The sequence below is a fragment of the Trachypithecus francoisi genome, unplaced genomic scaffold, assembly GCF_009764315.1.
Source record: "Trachypithecus francoisi isolate TF-2019V2 unplaced genomic scaffold, Tfra_2.0 Lachesis_group19, whole genome shotgun sequence".
In the NCBI taxonomy this organism is placed as follows: domain Eukaryota; kingdom Metazoa; phylum Chordata; class Mammalia; order Primates; family Cercopithecidae; genus Trachypithecus; species Trachypithecus francoisi.
In genome coordinates, this window is record NW_022681464.1 from 30573449 (window position 1) to 30593711 (window position 20263).

At 37.2% G+C, this 20263-nt stretch overlaps 1 protein-coding gene across 4 annotated transcripts in view; it reads left to right on the forward strand.

Moving 5' to 3' along the window:
• Positions 1 to 20263, forward strand: part of ZNF521 (zinc finger protein 521) — a 294684-nt gene that overhangs the window by 26245 nt on the left and 248176 nt on the right. For all 4 annotated transcript variants that reach the window (XM_033178089.1, XM_033178086.1, XM_033178088.1 and 1 more), the window contains one exon: positions 3528 to 3707. Coding sequence is in view for 3 of the 4 variants with exons in the window: in XM_033178086.1 (XP_033033977.1) it covers positions 3528 to 3707 (180 nt within the window). In the remaining variant the exon portion in view is untranslated. The remainder of the gene's footprint in view (positions 1 to 3527; positions 3708 to 20263) is intronic.

Sequence of the window (20263 nt, forward strand, 5' to 3'; positions counted from 1 at the left end):
ATAGCACCCTTTTCAGAGGATGAGGTGGAAAGTTGGTTGAGGAGGTGAGATCATTTGTGTTGAATGCAACATGTTTGGGCAGCATCATTTATGGTAGGGGGAAAGAAGTGGTGTCTGCAGCTATGACACAGTTTGTAGTTGCAGTGTAGAGAGTTTGGGGATATTTTAAAATATCACCCTTTGCGTGGATTTATAGCATAACAATGGAGTTGGGAGAACAATGATCCTTCCTGCAGTGGTGCTGGGGGCAGGGCAGTACTTACAGGCGTGGACCTTGTATTTATAACCCCTTAGGCTGAAGTCAGAGGTTTGAATGGCTAGCAGAGTAATACAATTATTTTTTATGATTGGATCTCAAAGGACTTTATAAAAACTACATCACTAAGTCCATGTGCAATTATTGAAGTGTAGCCACCTGTGGGAAAGAACTGGTTGACAGTGTAAGCTTTCTAGAATCTTCCTACATCAACTGGCATTAGGGATGCAAACCCCTAGCACAAATAAACACATCTTTTGAATGGGCAAAAAAGACTTTTTCATGGAAGTGGAGGCTGGAAAAATCTTACAAGGAGAGAGACTGAGATTCCAGTACTCATTACACCGAGGCATCATAGGCTATAATCGAACCCGCTTCCCAGAGGGTCCCTCTTAAGTGTTGACCTAAAAACAAATTCGCCAGTTGGCTGGAGCATGCATCCTAAAGTTGCAGCAGAAGTGAATAAGCTTGACTGCCTTCAGTCCCTGAAGGGTTCTATCTGTAAATGCAGAAGTGGAAGCAAAACTATTTTTTATTAGTCTTAAAATGACCCTCATTTTAATAACTAGCCACAGTGTTGGAAGCAGGGACTGGGGTCAGTTCTTAAGCTTTTAAGAGCGAAACCATCATGCATTCTTTTGTGTTTGTATTTTTGATACTGGATTCGTGGAAAGTGTCCATATTCTTGAATAATAAGGAAAGTGAGTTTTTATCATTTTTGTCTGTATAGTACTTAAAGTATTCACAGAGTCTCCTTATTTAAAAACAAACAGGTCTGCAAATTGGATGTGTAGCATTTAAATAATCATATTATAATTCAGACCTAACAGCGACATTTCCCCGAGTGCTATCAGTTTTTTTGAGAAACTAGAAACTCATGCTAAACAACCAAGAGTATTCATGAGTGCATGCTGCCTTCCAATAAGTGTTTTAATGGTGTAGGGGTCAGTTTGCCATAGTTGGGACAGTTACTTGTTTTCCTGAATTGCTGTCTTGTTCGGCAGTATTTCATCACTTGGTTTTAGTTTGCCGGAGATCTTTGAATCATTGCCATTTTTTTTTGCATCTGTAGCCCCAGATGAAATATTTGAGAGAAGCAAACCCAAATATGGCGGGTCCTATAGTATCAGCTTTGGAAAATGTAGGCATGCAGGTGTTTTTTACATTAGAGGTAACTGGTCTGTTCCTGTTTACAGAGAAAATACCAGTAAAGAACTTTTAAAGGTAGTCTCTATTTTTTTCTCCTTCCCTTTCTCACCATCACTACATAATATTTACTAAGCACTCACCTGGACATAGAACTGTGCTAGGCAGAGTACAAGACAAATGCAAAATCCCTGTGATTACTCCCCCAGGAATGAGCAGTCTCAATCCTGGTATACTGAAATGGGCACTGTGTAGAATGTTGAGATAATAATTTTCCAGATGGCAAATCACCCAAATTACCAATGTACTTAAACAGTGTGTTCTTTTTGAAAAAACCCAACAAACAAAACTGCATGCTCTTTGAGATGGGAATTTTGCTTTTTTTTAAAAGAACCCAAGAGATTATCAGATACATTGTGATATAAGTTGATTTTGGCATATGTGAATCATTGGAAGGGTGGTGATAGAGTTATGTTTATTGCAGATGTGAAGAAAGCCTCTAGAACAACCGCCAGACAAAACAGAGAATATAAGTGACTTGTAGAAGAAGCATTCGTAGAAACGTGCTATGTGCAAAATAGCAGAAAACAATCTCAGAGCACAGGATATTGGTGTGGTGGCGTTTATGGACTTTTTTGAGAAATACTTGGTTATTTTTGATTCTGTGGATTCTTGATTGTAGCATTTAATGAAATATTTAAAATATTAAATAGCTGGGTATAGCAGTGTGTGCCTATGGTCCCAACTGCTCAGGAGGCTGAGGCAGGAGGATTGCTTGAGGCCAGGAGTTGGAGGCTGCAGTGAACTATGCTAGTGCCTATGAATAGCCACTGCACCTCAGCTTGGGCCACATAGTAAAACCCATCTCTGAAAAGCAAAATTTTAAAAAATTGATTATATTTATATTTAAATTATATTTATTGTAGCCATTAAAAGTAATATTGTAGTCATATAAAAATGTGACTACAGATAATGCCTTGCCTATTTCTTAGGTATCTTGATGCAGTTCTTTTGTAACCATTTCATTGACTAGTCGAGGCCTTATAGAAAATAGAAATCTCTGGTTTAATTTTACTGTATTTTGAGATATAGCTTATTTATGACTTTGGAGGACTTATTGCTACTGGAAATCAGTGACCCATAAATTCAGTCACTGATTGTATTACCCAATTATCTTAATTTCCCCCAAAGAGATACTCTTCTGCCCCCTCCCCACAGTTCCTTTCTCCCTCCCTCTTTGGGAGGAATTGAGTCAAAAGACAGCGTCACTAATCAAAAAGCATTTATTGAGCTCTAAGTAAAAGCATTCCACGTGCTTTTCTCTCCCTGTACTCCCGCACCTCTCCTTGCTGTTTGTGTATCATTTTTAGGGTTAAAATGGAACTATTTTTAATTTTCACAACATTTAGTTTTTCAACACTAGTAATGCCATCTCAAGTTGTTGACTTCATTATTATTTATAATTGCTTTTCACATATCTTATTTCACTTTTTTGGATAATTCTGAAAACAAGAGACATACATTTATACTTGAGTTTGCGTTTGTAAGAATGTTTTTGCTATGTGATACAGCTTATTTTGCTATCAGTGTCTAACAAATAATGGAGTAGCTGTGTGTTTTGACCAGTTTATAAGTAAAGGTCAATTTTGTGCCTATGGTGATTACCTTAGCTTATTCTAGACTTTTGGCTAATTCTGGTAATTTCCCACGAAAGAGTATATTTAGCAGAAAAAGAGTTCATTCTTAAGCACAGTGGGTTTTTTTTTTCTTTTGCATTGGAGACTGTTTAATTTTAAAAGTGATTTGTCTCTCTCTTTTAAGCAAAAACTAAAAGGCTATGAAAAAAATGGCAAAGTCAATCTTAGGAGTAGATGAGTGATTTGATGGGAGAGATAGGAAAAGGGCTACATGGTGGGGAAAGGGAAGAAGGCCTTTGATGATCACTAACTGAATAATTTTAGGAGAGGCTCACTTTTGATTCTCCTGTAATAAAATCTGCAATGAAGCCCTCCTATTGCAACTTCAAGGAAAATGGTGTTTCTGTTTTTGGTAGCAAGAAGATTAAACGTTACTTTAAAAGAACCTGTCTTTAAACCCCATACTTACAGTGTTGATTTTTTTTCAGACCCCAACTGTAAACTTGAAGACAAGACTGAAGATGGAGAGGCACTAGATTGTAAGAAGAGGCCGGAAGACGGGGAGGAGTTGGAAGACGAAGCTGTGCACAGCTGTGACAGCTGCCTCCAGGTGTTTGAATCGCTGAGCGATATCACAGAACACAAGATTAATCAATGTCAACTGACAGGTAAACAATACTTATCACTTTTTTGTCTTCTTGTACTGTTCTATTTCTGATTTTTTTCAGTTTGTTCCTTTATGTGTTTTTCCCTTCAAATTATTTTATTCCTATGCTTGAATACCTAGCTAAGTCTAGAGGTGCTTTTGAAAGAATTCTGAGATGGCTGTTTGGGGTAATCTCAGTGTCACAGCCCTCTTAGATTTTGAAATGCACCTAGATGTTAAGAGCTAATGAGTGTATTTTCTTTTTTAATTTTTTTTACATGATGCCATTTAGGAGCAGAACATGAATATTGGATGACTAATATATTTTAAAAATCCTTTGAATACCTTTTCAAAGACAGCATGAGAAAGGAACAGGTTAGCTTAGATAACACTTCCTGAAGGAAACCTTTTCTGATCACCCTCTGCCTGAGTTAGCCACGTTGTTTTGCGTTCCCATAAAGTTTAATGCTTATCCTTGAGCACCACAGTTCTCACTGGGTATGTTCATTTTTCCATCTCACTCGTTAGACTGAAAGCTCATGGATGGCTGAAATTGTGTCTTATTCATTCTTGCATTATCTAAGCCTAGCACAATACCTGGCCTATAGTAGGTACTCATTAAGGCTGGGAAGTTATTCTGCTATGCAGTTCCTTGGAAGAGACATATTTAAAGCAACATGTTGCATAGCGTGTTTGATGTCATGGCTAAATACAACTGGGACTCAGTTTACCAAATATCTACCCCCTTTAAAATATATCCTACAAGAACGCATTCTGTGAGCCTGGGTAGGGCATTTTAGATAGAAGTCTGTAAGATACACATCTTTCCACTCTGCCTGTTTGAAGCTGATGCCACTCCTGTGTGTGTGTATGTGTGTGTCTCTCTGTCTCTGCCTCTTATTTTCCCAGCACAAATCTTTCTTCAATTAAGCGGGTATGGGAAATGTGTTTACTGGACAAGTGGTTCTCTGACTGTTTTCCACAGCATATTCATATTTTTATAAGATTTTAAAGTGTGTTCTATTTTAACAAGGTTTTCTGAACGGATTATTGTGGAATGTTGGATTAAATCTATTAAATAGACTTCTTTATTAAAAGTGCCTTGTGGCTTTTCTCTTCAAAAAGGGATTGCAGTGCACAAGTTTATTAGGCCCCAGAATCATCTTCCTTTCAGAAAACTCATAAACATTTTCTGGAACTAAAGTTTGAGAATCGATGTTGCGTATATCAATATTGACCATACATATATATTTTACAGTTTATATATGCTTGTAGGGAGCAACTTTTATTTAGCTACAATTCCAAACATACAGAACACTTAGAAAAATAATATAAGGAACTTCCATATCATTTACCTGATTCACCAGTTGCTTACATTTTTCTCCATTTACTTTATTATTCTCTTTTTCTCTCTCCTATAGCATTTCTTTCTTAATCATTTGAGAGAAAGTTGGAGACATCACACCTCTATAAATATATCCTTTGTATTTCTGAAGCAAAAATCTATTCTCTTACATATCTATAGTATACTTACGGAAACTGAGGTTAGTCTCTAGGCCAGGTGCGGTGTCTCACACCTGTAATCCTAGGGACGCCGAAGCAGGTGGATCATCTGAGGTCAGGAGTGCAAGACCAGCCTGACCAACATGGTGAAACCCCATCTCTACTAAAAATAAAAATTAGCCAGGAGTGGTGGCACGGGCCTGTAATCCCAGCTACTGAGGAGGCTAAGGCAGGAGAATTGCTAGAACCTGGGAGGCATAGGTTGCAGTGAGTCGAGATCACACCATTGCACTCCAGCCTGGGCAACAAGAACGAAACTCTGTCTCAAAAAAAAAAGAAAGTTAACGTTTAATACAAATAGATACTACTATCTAATTCACAATCCACATTTAAATTTCAGCAGTTGTCTTTTTTTTTTTTTTTTTATTTCTTTTTTATTTTTTATTATACTTTAAGTTCTAGGGTACATGTGCATAACGTTTATATCATGTATAACTCCCCAGCAGTTGTCTTAATAATGTCATTGGTAGCTATTTTTTCCCCTCACCCAGGATTCAGGATCATGCATAACATTTAACTGTCATCTCTTTTACCTCCTTTAACCTGGAATGTTCTCTGAGCCTCTCTTTGTCTTTCCTGACCATGATATTTTTGAAAAGAAGCTACCAGTTAGTTTACAGAATACCCATCCATTTGGGTTTGTCTGATGTTTCCCAAGGATTAAATTCAGGTTACATCGGCTCCTGTAGTATTCAGGCTCCAAAGAAGCCGGAATCACCAAAGAAGTGATAGGCATCCTTCTCAGTGCATCAGATCAGGAAGTACATGATGTTAGTTTGTTACGATGTTGATGATGTTAACATTGAATATTTGTTTAAGGTGGTGTCTGCCAACAGTTTCCATTATAAAGTTACCATTTTCTCTTTCTACATGGTTAATAATTTGTGGGAGATAACTTTGAAACTGTATAAATATCCACATCTTCATAAAATGTTTTGTTTACCTACTTTTTTTTTTTTTTTTTGAGATGGAGCCTTGCTCTGCTGCCCAGGCTGGAGTGCAGTGGCATGATCTCGGCTCACTGCAACCTCTGCCTGCTGGGTTCAAGTGATTCTCCTGCCTTAGCCTCCCAAGTAGCTGGGACTACAGGTGCACACCACCATGCCCAGCTAACTTTTTGTATTTTTTAGTAGAGACAGGGTTTTGCCATGTTGGCCAGGCTGGTCTCGAACTCTTGGCCTCAAGTGATCCGCCTGCCTTGGCCTCCTAAAGTGTTGGAATTACAGGCGTGAGCTACCATGCTCAGCCATACTCACTGTTTTTAGGTCTATTGCAAGTTCATAATTTTTCTATTTGTTAGCCTACTGTAATATTCTTTCTTATTCATTTGTTTATTTGTATATTCATGTTACCGTCATCTTTTGGGTTTTTATTTTATTCAATCAGTCATAATTCATTACTCTCATTGTATTGATACCCAGATTGCCATAGATCTAGCCAATAGGAGTCCCTTCAAACAGGATCCTGTATGTGTTTAATATGCCTCCATCATTATTTGAGAACTTTAGTTTCTGGTGCAAATTGATGCTCCAGAATCATCATGGTCTTTTCTTGTCCTAGTCCTGCAATCAGCCAGCAATTTTCTTTTCTTTTTCTTTTCGTTCTGCTGGTTCTTTATGAGGACAAAGGTATTTAGAAACCAAGATATGGATACTATGTATACTCAGTGCTATAGGTATACTATTACTTATAGACCTCAGTAGACAGAAGTAGGAAATGTACATGCATACTTACTATAATATGTAATGCACATATAATGTAGTTCATAAGATTCACACATATACAAGTATATACACATACGTGTATTTTTCTCTACCCAATAAAAACCGTGTGTTCATACTGATACCTCCCATTCAATTCAGTACCTCAGGTACATCCCTAGTCTTTTTCCTTTGTGTATTTCTACTGCCTTCTTTAACAGAGAGAAACCTGGCTTCCGTTATCCTTATTAATATGTTCACTCATTTGCTTGAGCCTAGAATATATAGTAAGTGGTTTCAAAATTGCTTACTGATACCACCATGATAGGCAAACTGAGTTTAATATTTGTTTATAATTGTTAATGCTGTAATTTTTAGTGCAACATTTACATATAGTGAAATTCTTAAATTATAAGTATAAAATTTGGTGAACTTTGGCAAAATAAATACACCTATGTGACATGCCCTTCTTAAGATATAATTTCATTTCAGAAAGTTCCCTCGTGCTTCTTTCTGATCAATAATGCTCCACTGGAAGTAACCAGTTTTTGAGTTGTTTTAACTGTAGATCCATTTTACCTATTCTAGAACTTCTTATAAATGAAATTATACGGCGTGCACCCTTTTTTGGTGTGTCCAGCTTCTTTTGTTCAGCATAATGTCTATGAGATCTGTTCATATTGTTGTGTATATAAGTAGTGTGCTTCTTTTTATTGCCGTGTAAGATTCTATTATATGAACATATCATTATTTGTTTTACATTCTCTTGTTAGTGGATACTTTGATTATTTTTAGTTTTTGACTATTATGAGTAAAGTTCATAATAGTCAACCTTCTATATGGATCTTTTTGTGGACATGTTTTATTTCTCTCATTAGGAATAGAATTGCTGGGTCATTGGGTGAAGGTCATGAGATATGATATGTTTAATCTCTATTAGAAACTTCCAAACCCTTTTTCAGAATGATTGTACCATTGACACTCCCACCAGCCATAGATGAGAGTTCTGGTTGTCGTATGTGCTTGCTAACTTTTATATTGTCCATCTTTAATTTTGACATTCTGTTTGGCATTTTTTGGTATTTTTTGTGGATTTTCTAGCTCATATATATTTAATTGGCTTCATTTAAGGTGTATTTTTCCTAGAACATATCATTTTTGGAAAATCCCATTAAATGCAGATAATTAGTAAGATGCCATTTTCAGTAGAATAACGGGTGCTTTAAACAAAGCTTTGCTCATGTAGAATCAGCACTAACATTAGGATAAAGACATGGGAACTTCAGCATGGCAGTGTGTATTCATCTAGCAAGAAATCCTGTCTTTGGTAAGAGTGGGTCCTCTCTCATGTTAAAAGTTATTTTAAAATTCATATAATTTAGAAAACAACCTTCAAGTTCTACTTAGTGAATAGTTAATTTTTACTGAGTGTCTGCCTTATAGTTATTCTTATGTTCAGCTCTATGAAATTGAATCGACGCAAAAGGCATTATTCCTGTCTCATACAACTTTAATAATATCTGTGCAGGAAGTGCTGAAGTTTCCACATATGCTATGGCAGAGATTACATTTATGAGTTAAATTTTTAAAGAAACTGATAAAATGTTTGCTTTATTTTGGTCTGAAGCTTTCTGAATGTAGGGATGAACACAGAATGAATGTATTCTGTGGTCACATACTACAGAGGTGAGTCAAAGGTAGAAAAGAAGAGGCTGTGCGTGGTAGCTCCTGTCTGTAATCCCAGCACTTTGGGAGGTTGAGGCGGGCAGGAGTTTGAGACTAGCCTGGCCAAAATGGTGAAACCCCGTCTCTACTAACAATACAAAAAAGTTAGCAGGGCGTAGTGGCACACGCCTGTAGTCACAGCTACTTGGGAGGCTGAGGCAGGAGGATCTCTTGAACCCAGGAGGCGGAGCTTGCAGTGAGCTAATATCGTGTGTCATTGCACTCCAGCCTAGGCTACAAGAGTGAAACTCTGTCTCAAAAAAAAAAAAAAAAAAAAAAAAACCCAGCAAACAGACAAACAAAAACTAGAGTCTTACTTGTCACTTGTTGAAGCACATGTCCAGGGAAAGTATCTGATGGATCTTATTTCCCTGTTGATTGTTGTTCAGGATGATTTCTTTGGGACGGTGGTAGATTCAGGAGGCAAAGTAGAAGTGGAGGCCAAGGAGGAAGCAAAAAAAAAAAAAAAGGGAGAAACGAAGTCAGGAATGATCCACGTTTGTTGAAGGTGTTAATGTTGAAGCTTGAGTTGGCTGAAGGTTACCCTCCAGTCTGATCTGGAAAAGATTAAAGACACTTGAAAGCATTTTAATTAAAAAAGTAATGTGATGCTTTTGACTTCTTGCTTGGTTAAAGCCTTTTAGTCTAAGTTGGGAGGTCTGACAGTTCCAGTGTTTGCTTCCCACTGCTTGAATTCACTCTTGTTGCTGCTTCCCCACCCCTTACCCCCCGGCTGACAAAGTGCTGCATTTAGCAAAGGAAGGTATTTTTATATATACATTCTTTTTTTGCCTCTTGGTTTTATTACTTTTTTCTTTCCTTGTGGTTTTTTTTTTTTTAATTCGTTTTGCCTTTTAACTTCATTCAGCCCCATTTGCATCTTTGCTGATTTTCCTCTAATTCCGGTCCCTTCTCTAAGATTCTTGATTTCCTTGTCCATATTTTCTCCTTTCCTTTCTCCCTGCCTGTTTCGTGGTCTTATCTTGCCGCTTTCTCAATTTGTTCTTTGTTCCTTGTGGATTCCCTTCTGTTAATCTTGAAGTCATTCCTGACGTGTTTGGCCCTACCCAGCTAGACCATTGCCTGCAGACTTTTTGATGAACAATCTGTGTAAAGAAAGAGGGAATCCTAAGCAGTGTGCTAGAGGGTTAATTATAGAGTATGATCAGAAGTGAAAGCTATCTTACAACTTGTTGATTTGCAAAATAACAGAAAAGGGATATATTCTATGTTCTGATGCCTGTATAGGTTACTCAGGGTAGTTCTGTTATGAGAGAGCCATAGAAACCCTGTCTTAGGTTTTTGCCTTCTTTTAACTGAGGGTTTTCTTGGTAACTTAAGATTTGTTCCTTTGGTGACTTTCATCCACAAGGGTGACGCACATTCCTTGGAGAGCCTGCCTTGATGAAAACATTTTCACTCCATATCAAAAGTCTTGAAACTGAGCCAAGGCCAGACCAAGCCTTTGGAGATGAAGGTCAAATACAGAAGAACAAGATGATCAATTCTAGACCCAGATTTGAAAGTCAGCTATAAGATTATGTGCCAGGTCAAATAATGATTAGCTGTCCATGTGGACTGAAAGTTTAGACAGTGGATCCTGCAGGGATAAAGAAAATGCTAGTGTCACACACAGTTCATGGAGTCTGTCACTGAGAGGGTATTCTAGAATGTGGACAGTTTTCTGGACAAGCATCCTTGATCTAAGAAAGCACAGAACAGTCCCTGAAGATAGCAAAGGATGTGGTGACACTCACAGATGAGTTCTTTCTCCTTTGTCTCATGGTGCAATTTTTCTGGATTCTACAGTCCAACATGTATAAGTAAGTTATGTATCATCCCTGCTTGAAGGAATAGGGGGAAAGGTGAAAGAAAAAATTAAATCCCTCTCTTCGATTTTAGCAATACATGGAAACCACCTGTCTTGCCCCAGCCTTGCTGTCTTTTTCCTGGAGGCTAGGAAGGCAGGGGAATCAACACTCTAATGCTGTTGGGACTCTCTGATGCAGAAGACAGATTATCAAAATATATATTTAAAGAAGGAAAAGCACAGAGAACCTCTCATTTTACTAATCCACAAACCCTATCATTTCTTGCCAATTCCCTCAGGGGGTGGGGAGGGCTGGAAGCCAGAGGGGTCTCATCACACTGCTCAACAAAGATTTAATAGCAGGGTGCTATGGGGAAGGCTGAGATTACAGAGACTTTGTTATGCTTACAAAACTGAGTAAGAACTAGCATTGTAAATCATCAAAACTAAGCTACACTTAACAGGATAAATGTGTAAAGTGCATTGGTAATACTCTGTGCTTGTTGTTCTGAGTCATTTTTCTCTTCTCTCCTGCTAATTTGCAAACTTGAGTTGTCTGTTAAGTGTTCTTTCACATCATTAATGTGAATTGCCTGGGCGTAATTGCAGAAAAAACTAAATAGCATTGTATTAGTTCTTAACCGTCTGGTCTATACTATTGGTAGATGAGTGTGCAGAAATATGTGTGGTAGTAATTCTGCTGTAGTTTTGGGTAATATATTTGTAGACCAGATGTATAAAGCCCTACCCAGGGTTGTGGCTTCTTTACAAATATTCTTCCTGTTCACATTTTTTAGGAAAATGAACTGAATTGGTGAGTGGATGTTGTTCATCAGTGTAAAGTAGTACGTCCGTTTAATTTTGATTTAAATCTTATGAAACTTCCTGGAAGCTTCATACAATTTTTGTGAGCTGAAAACTTCTACACATCTAGAATATCCTTATTATTTGGCCAAATAATTTTTTTAAATGTGAAAGTGAGTATACGTGTGTCATATTGTTGTGGCGAATTAAAGACTGGTTCATTCCAATGAACAATAAAGTGCTCTAACAGCTAGTTCTGTTGGCAGTGGGAATAAGGGAGATGAGTAGTTTACAGAATGAAGCATCGTTTTCATAAAAGCAGATTGAAAGTGCTTAGAACCTTTTTTTTGCTGTTTTCCTTATCAAACCATTAGTTGAAATAAATTACATGAAATAAATGTGATATTTTAACTTTTTAGTTCATATTAATTAGGCTTAAGGCATTGTAAGTTTTATTTGCATATTTCTATATTAATTTCTATATTAATTCATTATTCATACTTTATTAATCATTTATATGTTATTAATTTATCTGTTTCTATATTAGGCTTAAGGCACTATAAGTTTTATTTTCCTGTTTCCTTCCATTTTGATCAGTTCCTCATTTTGTACCTAAAATATGTCTGTTTTTAGCCTACTTCATTCTCCAAATCTCCCTAAGCCCCCAAAATGCAATTTCATGGCCTCCATAGATTCCATTCTCCAGTCCATCTCTATATGTGTTTTACTTTCAGACTAGTGATTTCTAAATGCACTGTCATAATATGTATTTACTAATACATTACATATATACATGCATTATACAACATTCACAAAAATAGAAATTAAAAAATTAGGTAAAGATGAAATAAACAGAGTTTAAAAATAATTTTATGTTATTTTGAAGTCCTGGTCCATGTTTGTTTATTTTGGTAATTCATTTTAATGGCTGTTAAAACGGAAAAAATACTTCACAAAACCTCCAGAGAGAATGTATGTTATTCTTTCCCATGAGGTTGTTATCAATGGTGGGTATAAGTTCACATTTCAAATAACTTTCCTGATAATCTCACTTCTATGCTTTTGTTTTGCCAACTTCCAGTCAGCTCTGATGAAACTGTTTCTCCCCCTCCCTTTTCCCTTTCATATGGTAAATGACAAGGAGCTTTTACTTGATGTGAAAGGGCCAGATTTGCCGTTTTCTTGTTGATTACTTGCGCTTGACTATCAATATCCTGCAGTTTTTTTTGCAGAAAACTTTTAAAATCAGTTGTCACATTTTGAGGATTTTGCATGAATTAGATTAGTTAAAATTAAATATGCTGATCCATAAGTCCGCTTTGCTGGACACCATAGACTGCATTAGTATGAGATGGGATGAAAAGGGCAGGAGAAGCCAGCCCACCCAGCTGACTGGAGTACTGTTTATCTCCTTGCTCTCAGGAAAGTCTGGTTACTACCTGGATGGCTATTTCTGATGGGTGTCTGTTCTGATTGGTTTCTAACTATTCAGAGTATCCTCTCTCCTGCAGGATAATGTACCCTGTACTTTAGAGACCATTGTTCTTGACTATCACTTATTTCATGAGATTAAAAAAAAGCTCACCAAATCTTTGCTCGTCTCAGTTTTAGAGAAAGTGGTGGGGCTGAGTGTGTCACTTTGTTCAACTGTTAGGGCTCTGACCGAGTTCTTCCATGCAGTTACCAAAGACAAAGTGATCATCCATAGTTGGTTCCGACTTCTGAACTGTAGGCTGAGTACGCTTCCTTTTCCAGTTTTGGAGGTAGGGTCAGTTCAATCATTACTTAGCTTGTTCAATCATTATACAAGCTTTGTTATTTTCACATCGATTTTGCTGCAGCAGAATTTTTTGAATATTAGGACCTGGTCTGCCATTCTCTTTTTGATTTGTAAAATTGTAAAATTTGTAAATTTGTAAAATTTGTAAAATTCGCTACCAAAACATGGATATGAAATAATTATTTTTAGATCTGTTATTTTCTGAAAGCTCTTTGAATGCTTGTGAGTATTGTAATTGGGATTTATGAAAGGACTGCCTGTACTGATGAATATGTTTTCCCAGTATAAGTGATGATCTATTACATTAATTAACTTACTAAAATTAAGTTTGGATTTTGAAAGGGTAATGTAAGAAATATTTCTCTGTAATTTTGATGTCCATATTTTATTAGGTATTTTTACTTTTAGCCTGCTTGGATAACTTGTGATTCATAAGAAAGCTACTGATTATGAATGAAAAGTTTTTGAAGGATGTAATCTCCTAGAAATTGAAAATAAATGGGTGTATTCACTTTAATTTTTACAAGTGTAAAACCTAAGTGGAGAATATCTTATATTAGTTGTAACAGTATTCATAAATCACCTGTTTCTTGACTAATTTGAGTTTTTAAAAATTACTCTTTTGAAATGAATGGAATTCAAGAAGTAAATTAGCATTATTTGTCTGTATATAAGAAAATGTTACCTTTGGATGTCTGCAGAACCACAGCCGTTTTATATAAATTGTTTTGCCTTAGTTGTATAATTAATAATGAATATATAATGATCTAACTGTGTGGTTTCAGGATTCATTTGCCAAAAATTGTAAATAAAATGTCAAGAACACAAGCCATGGGAGAATATCTTCAAGAATTTCTCCCATGTCCTTGATGGTCACTGATGGTAATTAAAGCTGTCAGTTTGTCCCTGTGGAGAAGTATAAAAATTATAAATGAAGGGCTGTATTTGGGATGTGGAGACAGTGTGGTCTCTTTTGTGGGGAAGAGGAATTAAAAGACACCCACTATTTCTTAGGCCCTCTGCAGTCATTTGGTCTATCTTGTAAGCACCAGTGTTTAGCTATTTGGATACAGTTGTATGCACATAAGGGCTCTGCCACATTTAACCTGTTTTCAAATGTGACATTCAACATGGTAAAACATGATAAAAGGATGTTGAATTTTTTTTTTTTTTTTTTACATTTTTGCTTGACTCATGTTATTTTTCATGTTCTCTACTTAAGATGCTTGTGACCTTTATCTGTTTCCTTTTATAAGGAGTGGGTTACTCAAAAAGCTGTTAAAAGTAGACTATTTCCACACCTTTCTCTTTGTGCTAAGTCTATGTCTGGGGATCTTGTCTTTAGGGAATGGTAGCAATGTCACAGAGATCTATGACCTCTTAATAGGTCTTGGGAGGGGAAGGCAGGAATCATTCTACACTGTGCCTCAGGGCTTAGTTCCTTTAAACTTCAAGGGATTGGACTGGAACTCTTCACTCCTCCTTTCTTTTGGTTTTACCTTCAGGGGAAATTGATCGATTAGAGGTGATTATTCCACAAACTCTGAACCCTTTCCCCATCTTTGTTCCAACTGGAGCTTCTCAAAGTTTAAAGGGATTGTGTCTCTTGGGTGAACTGTAGAATGAATTTAAGTAGATTATTGGGCAGAACTCTTTGAACACACATTAAAAGTGCTAAAAAATATATTTGTAACAGAAGAAAATATTTGAAGCAAAAGGGTAAGGAAACATTCATTTCAATATAATTATAATGTAATTATATGGGTTATTTTTGAGCAAAAGATTAGCTGTTAGAATGTAGAATCATAGTGCTTCAAACCAAGAAAATAACAGGGTCAGTGCAACAAATGGGCAAATGTTCAAAATCTGAAGGGTGAGTAAGAACCCAATAGGACCAAAGACAATCATAAGAGATTGGGTGTATGTAGGTCTTCTACTAAACATGGCAATATTCTATTAATTGATGGCTCTCCTTCTTGTTTTCTAACTTAACAAGAAAGGATATATACCTATTCTCTTTTGTTTTCTTTGTATGTATAATATATTTGCCTATGGACACTATATCATATATGAAATATATTTAATACCACATCATTTTAATCTCCGCCCCCTTTTGTTTTGTTTTGTTTTGTTTTAAATCTGACTCTTAGACTCTGCCTACTCACGGAGCAGAATTAGCTCCCCCTGGTGACTAAATAAAAACGTAGACAGGATGTTTGGGGCCATGAGCTTCATTAACTTCAGCCTTTAAATGCATAGTTAATATTAGTATGCGTATAGTAGGCAGGTACACTGAACTGCTTTTCAAGTAAAAATTCCAATTAGTCTTGAGAAATGTTGATTTTAATGTCAGTTTATCTATGTAATGAAGACTCATCCATCTTGTGTGGCTTTTTTGGAGTTGTGCCCATTTTGATGACCTCAGACCTCTTAGTTTTCTGCTGTAGGAGATACTAGAATAGACGGTAGATATGCAGATCTCTTGTGAACTAGGAGCTGGTTATAAAAGCAGAAAATAAAAGTAAGAGCAGCCATCAATTTACCTATCTCCATCATTCTTGCAAAATAGACTTATAGAAAAGATTGTCATTGTTAAAAAATTTAAAAAAAAATATTGTTTTAGAAAAAGCACTATTATACATTCAAACACTAAGATATATTGTTTTGCTTGTACCAACAAAACATTTTTCCATTTAATTTATGAATTATTTAAAGTGTATATTTTTATTACTCAGATTGCATTTAAACTTAACTTTTTCTATTTTATAAAACTGTTCCCCCTCATAATTAAATTATCAGGTTGACAGACTCTTGAGAATGCTTTTATAATCTTTTTAAAAAGAAATCTGTCAAATCTATTATATACTTACTATTTCTTTTATCTATTTATTTATTTATTTTGAGACGGAGTCTCGCTCTGTCGCCCAGGCTGGAGTGCAGTGGCCGGATCTCAGCTCACGGCAAGCTCCGCCTCCCGGGTTCACGCCATTCTCCTGCCTCAGCCTTCTGCTTACTATTTCTTATACCTAATTTTATTTTCTATGCAAAGTATTTGCTTTTCACCAGTGTTTTATGCTGGTTATTAAAAAGCCATGTCTTGTGGCTGTATGATCTGATTTAATATTTATATTCAATATTATATATATTATGCATTTAAAGGGAAAGATTTACAAGTTTGTGTGAGAGCTCATATTTGAGTTGCTTCTTTGTTCCTCTTGTTCTGAATAGTTTTCTATACTTTTCTACCCCTCTTTTTTTGCTTTTCTTCCTTTTCCAAGGCCATAGTTTTTGGGCACAAGCCTGAGTCCATTGATTTGTTCATTTCTTTTGTTTTTCCAGCAAAGTGTCTCCCTGTTAGGAGAAAGAATACAATCTTCTAACCTCAATCATTTCTTACCATCCCCTTCTGTGGCCTGCAGAAACCTAAGCGGAGCTTCTCTTGGTGTTATTGATACTATTTTGTCACTTGGCTTGAAGCGATGGTTATGAAGTAGATTAGATGAACACAGTATCCCCTTCCCCCAGTTAATTTCTGCCTCCTTCCATTACCGCTAACTTCCTTCTGCAAATAGTCTGCCTGCCCTTTGCAATTCATTAGTCCCAGTGCCTAGCAAAAGAGCAAAGAACCATGCTTTGCTTTAACTTTTGCTAATGGTCACTCACAGATGGAACTTAAGTTGGTGCCTGACAGCTATATAGTGATAGCTTTCTTCTTATGAACACCAGACTACAACTGACAAGTGCTTAATAATATAAATATTATTATATGGAGTAGATATTGCAGTTTGGCTTAATAAAATGTGAAGTGTATGGCACCATTTCTTGCTACACTAAGAAGACCATCCACAAGTAGTGAAATGAATAGCACCTCCCAGTAGTGTGTTTTCCCAATACCACTGTGCGTTTATCAACAATTCAGTTCAATAAACATCTGTTAAGATCCTACTCTTTGACCAGTAAATCCTGGGAATACAGGTTCCAGGATATTCTGAGAAAAAAATAATTTTGGAGGGGGTGTGGGGAGTGTCATTAAGGCCAACTTGGCACATCGGAGTGGTTTCCTGGAGCACATGATGTCTTTAGTGATGAGCAAGAGTTAGCCAGGCCAAGAAAGGGAAAGAGGTGCTTCAGGTCGACAGAAGAGAAAGAATAGGAAAGAGGTGTGAAGCAGCATAGAATCTGCTGGGCAATTTTATGCCATAGAAAATGTGTAAAATGGAGAATTAATGAGAGAATAAGAATGTATTAGTTATTTTGTATAAAAACAACAGCGATGTATTTTCTCAAAGTTTCTATAGGTCAGGAGTTTGGCAGCAGCTTTTCCCAGAGATCCTAATCCAGAGTTTCTTATGAGGTTGCCACCAAGGTGTCAGTCAGGGCTACAGTTACCTGGTGGCCTCGACGGGGCTAGATTATCCACTCTTTTTGTTTGTTTGTTTGTTTGTTTTGAAATGGAGTCTTGCTCTGTTGCCCAGCCTGGAGTGCAGTGGTGTGATCTCGGCTCACTGCAACCTCTGCCTCCCAGGTTCAAGTTATTCTGCTTCCTCAGCCTCCTGAATAGCTGGGATTACAGGCATGCACCATCATGCCCAGCTAATTTTTATATTTTTAGTAGAGATGGGGTTTTGCCGTGTTGGCCAGGCTAGTCTCGAACTCCTGACCTCAGGTGATCCACCCACCTTGGCCTCCCAAAGTGATGGGATTACAGGCATGAGCCACTGCACCCGCCCTGGGGTATCCACTTCTTAGCGTAATTGCGTGGCTTCTGCCTGAAGACCTGTCAGGGGGCTTCACTGCAAGGGCCTTTCTGTAGGGTAGCTCTTGACATGGTGATTGGCTTTTCTTAGAGTAAGTACTTTGAGAGAGACAGACAGACAGACAACAGAGACAGATACATCAAGATGGAAGCTGCAGTGTCTTTTATGACCTCGTCCTAGAAGTGGCATAATGTTACTTCTGCCATATTCTACTGGTTGCACAGATCAGCTCTGGTGTGTGAGAGAGAATTATACAAAGGTGTGATTACCAGGAGGTAGGGATCATTGGAAGCCATGTTGGAGCCAGTTACTGCAATGAACCAGGAAAGGAAGGCAAGATCTGGAAATGGGGAGGCCATGCCAAGAGCTTAAATTTGATTCTCTGGCCTGCATTTTTCAGACTGCTCTGAGGAACTTCACAGATATCTGCCAGGTAGGGGTGGAGGTAGGGAGTTGAGTTAGCGGGATTCTCCATTCCCTGCAACCAGAGCAGCCCAGGATGAACACTGAAGTCAGAATTCATTTGAGTTTTGAGTTTAGAGGTTTAAGAGTGTTCAGTAATTACTGTTTTAGACAATGGGTAACCATCAAAGATTTTATGCAGGGTAGCGAACACATATGCAGATTAGATTATATTTTGCAGAGTTAGATTGGAGAAGGAACATTGTAGGGAAAGGATTTGAGCTAGGAAGCTCTTGCAGTTGCACTAGTAAGAGAAGGTGGGATCAAAACCAATGCAGTGGTCATAGGGTGGAGAGGGTGACCAAATTCAATAAATATCTCAGAGCTAAAATCATCCAGATGTAGCAATTGATTAGTTGTGTCTCTGAATTCCTCAGCTGTATTGGGTGGCCATCACTCAATACTAGGAAAAATAAAGAAGCAAGATTGGAAGTTAGAATGGTGGGTTCCCTTTTTGCTTATGTTAAATCTGAGGTACTTTTCTGGGTGGAATTGTTTAAAGCACCAGTTGTGTACTTAGGCCAGAACCCAAAGGTAGACATCAGGCCACTTACATACTTTTTTTTTTTTTCTAGAATTGTGATTTAGTTTTCCCTTTATGAGTTGTCTAAGTTTCTCTCCAGCTGTACTCCAACTTTTGTAACACTGTTTCTGATTCAGCTTTTTTTTTTTTCTTTTTCTTTCTAATAAAGAAGGATCTCTTCTTCTCAGATTGATTACTACTTATAAGGCCTCTTGTAGGTGGGATTGTTGCAGCAAGTGGAAATGATACCCTACAAATCTTGTCTGTAAAAGCAGAATGTATAAAGCATTAAGGCTGGCTAGTGTTCTTGTCTTTCAGTATGAGGCATTTTGACACACAAGGTTTAATACCTTATTGAAATCCAGCAAATACAAGCTAAGAAGGGTGCTTTAGTCTCACAGGATTAGAGCATGTAGGGTTTTCTTTCCTTTTTGAAAAAATATACTAAGGTCCATCTCCATGGGAGATCTTATTACTAAGGAATTATTGATTATGCCCACCTTTCTCCCCAAAAAAAGAAATTAACAGACAAATTTAATTTTACTGTTCATCACTTAGAATCTGTGGCCATCTCGTGAATCTTAACAGGGTGCTTTTTTATCTGATTTTCAGACTTGCAGTTTCCCATCATCTCCCTTCGTATTATTTTCATTAAAAATTCCATTAGCTTAAAAAAGTCAATGTAATCATTCAGTAGTAATTAATTCTTACCAATCTTCTAAAGGAGAAATGAATGAACAAAACTTCAAAATGTTAAAATGAGTAAAAAGTGTTGTGTGGTTAATGGGACTGGTAGAAATGTCAGTGTAATGGATAGAGGGGTGGGTTCTGGCAAATGGCTGACTAAATTGCAAATCTCAGTTCTCCCAAAGCTGGTTGTCCTTAGACAGATTACTTAAATGTTTAATTGAAAGTTTCCTTACCTGTAAAGGTGATAACATTGCCTGCCTTTTATGGTTGTGACAAATAAGTGAGCTGGTAGATGTATCATCATGGCAAGGTGCATGGCACACAGGGAAGGGATGTGATAAACATTATATATAGTTAGTGTTAGTATTGTTGGTATTACTAAAGAAGATAGTGTTTCCTTTAAGAGGAACTCACATGGGCCAGGCATGGTGGCTCACGCCTGTAATCCCAGCACTTTGGGAGGCCGAGGTGGGCGGATCACGAGGTCAGTAGATTGAGACCATCCTGGCTAACACGATGAAACTCTGTCTGTACTAAAAATACAAAAAATTAGCCGGGCATGGTGGTGGGCGCCTGTAGTCCCAGCTACTTGGGAGACTGAGGCAGGAGAATGGCAGGAACCTGGGAGGCGGAGATTGCACCATTGCACTCCAGCCCGGGCGACAGAGTTAGACTCCATCTCAAAAAAAAAAAAAAAAAAAAAGAGTAACTCACATGAATCAGATTCCAGATTTGAATGTCTTCCAGAATCCTGAGCTATTTTG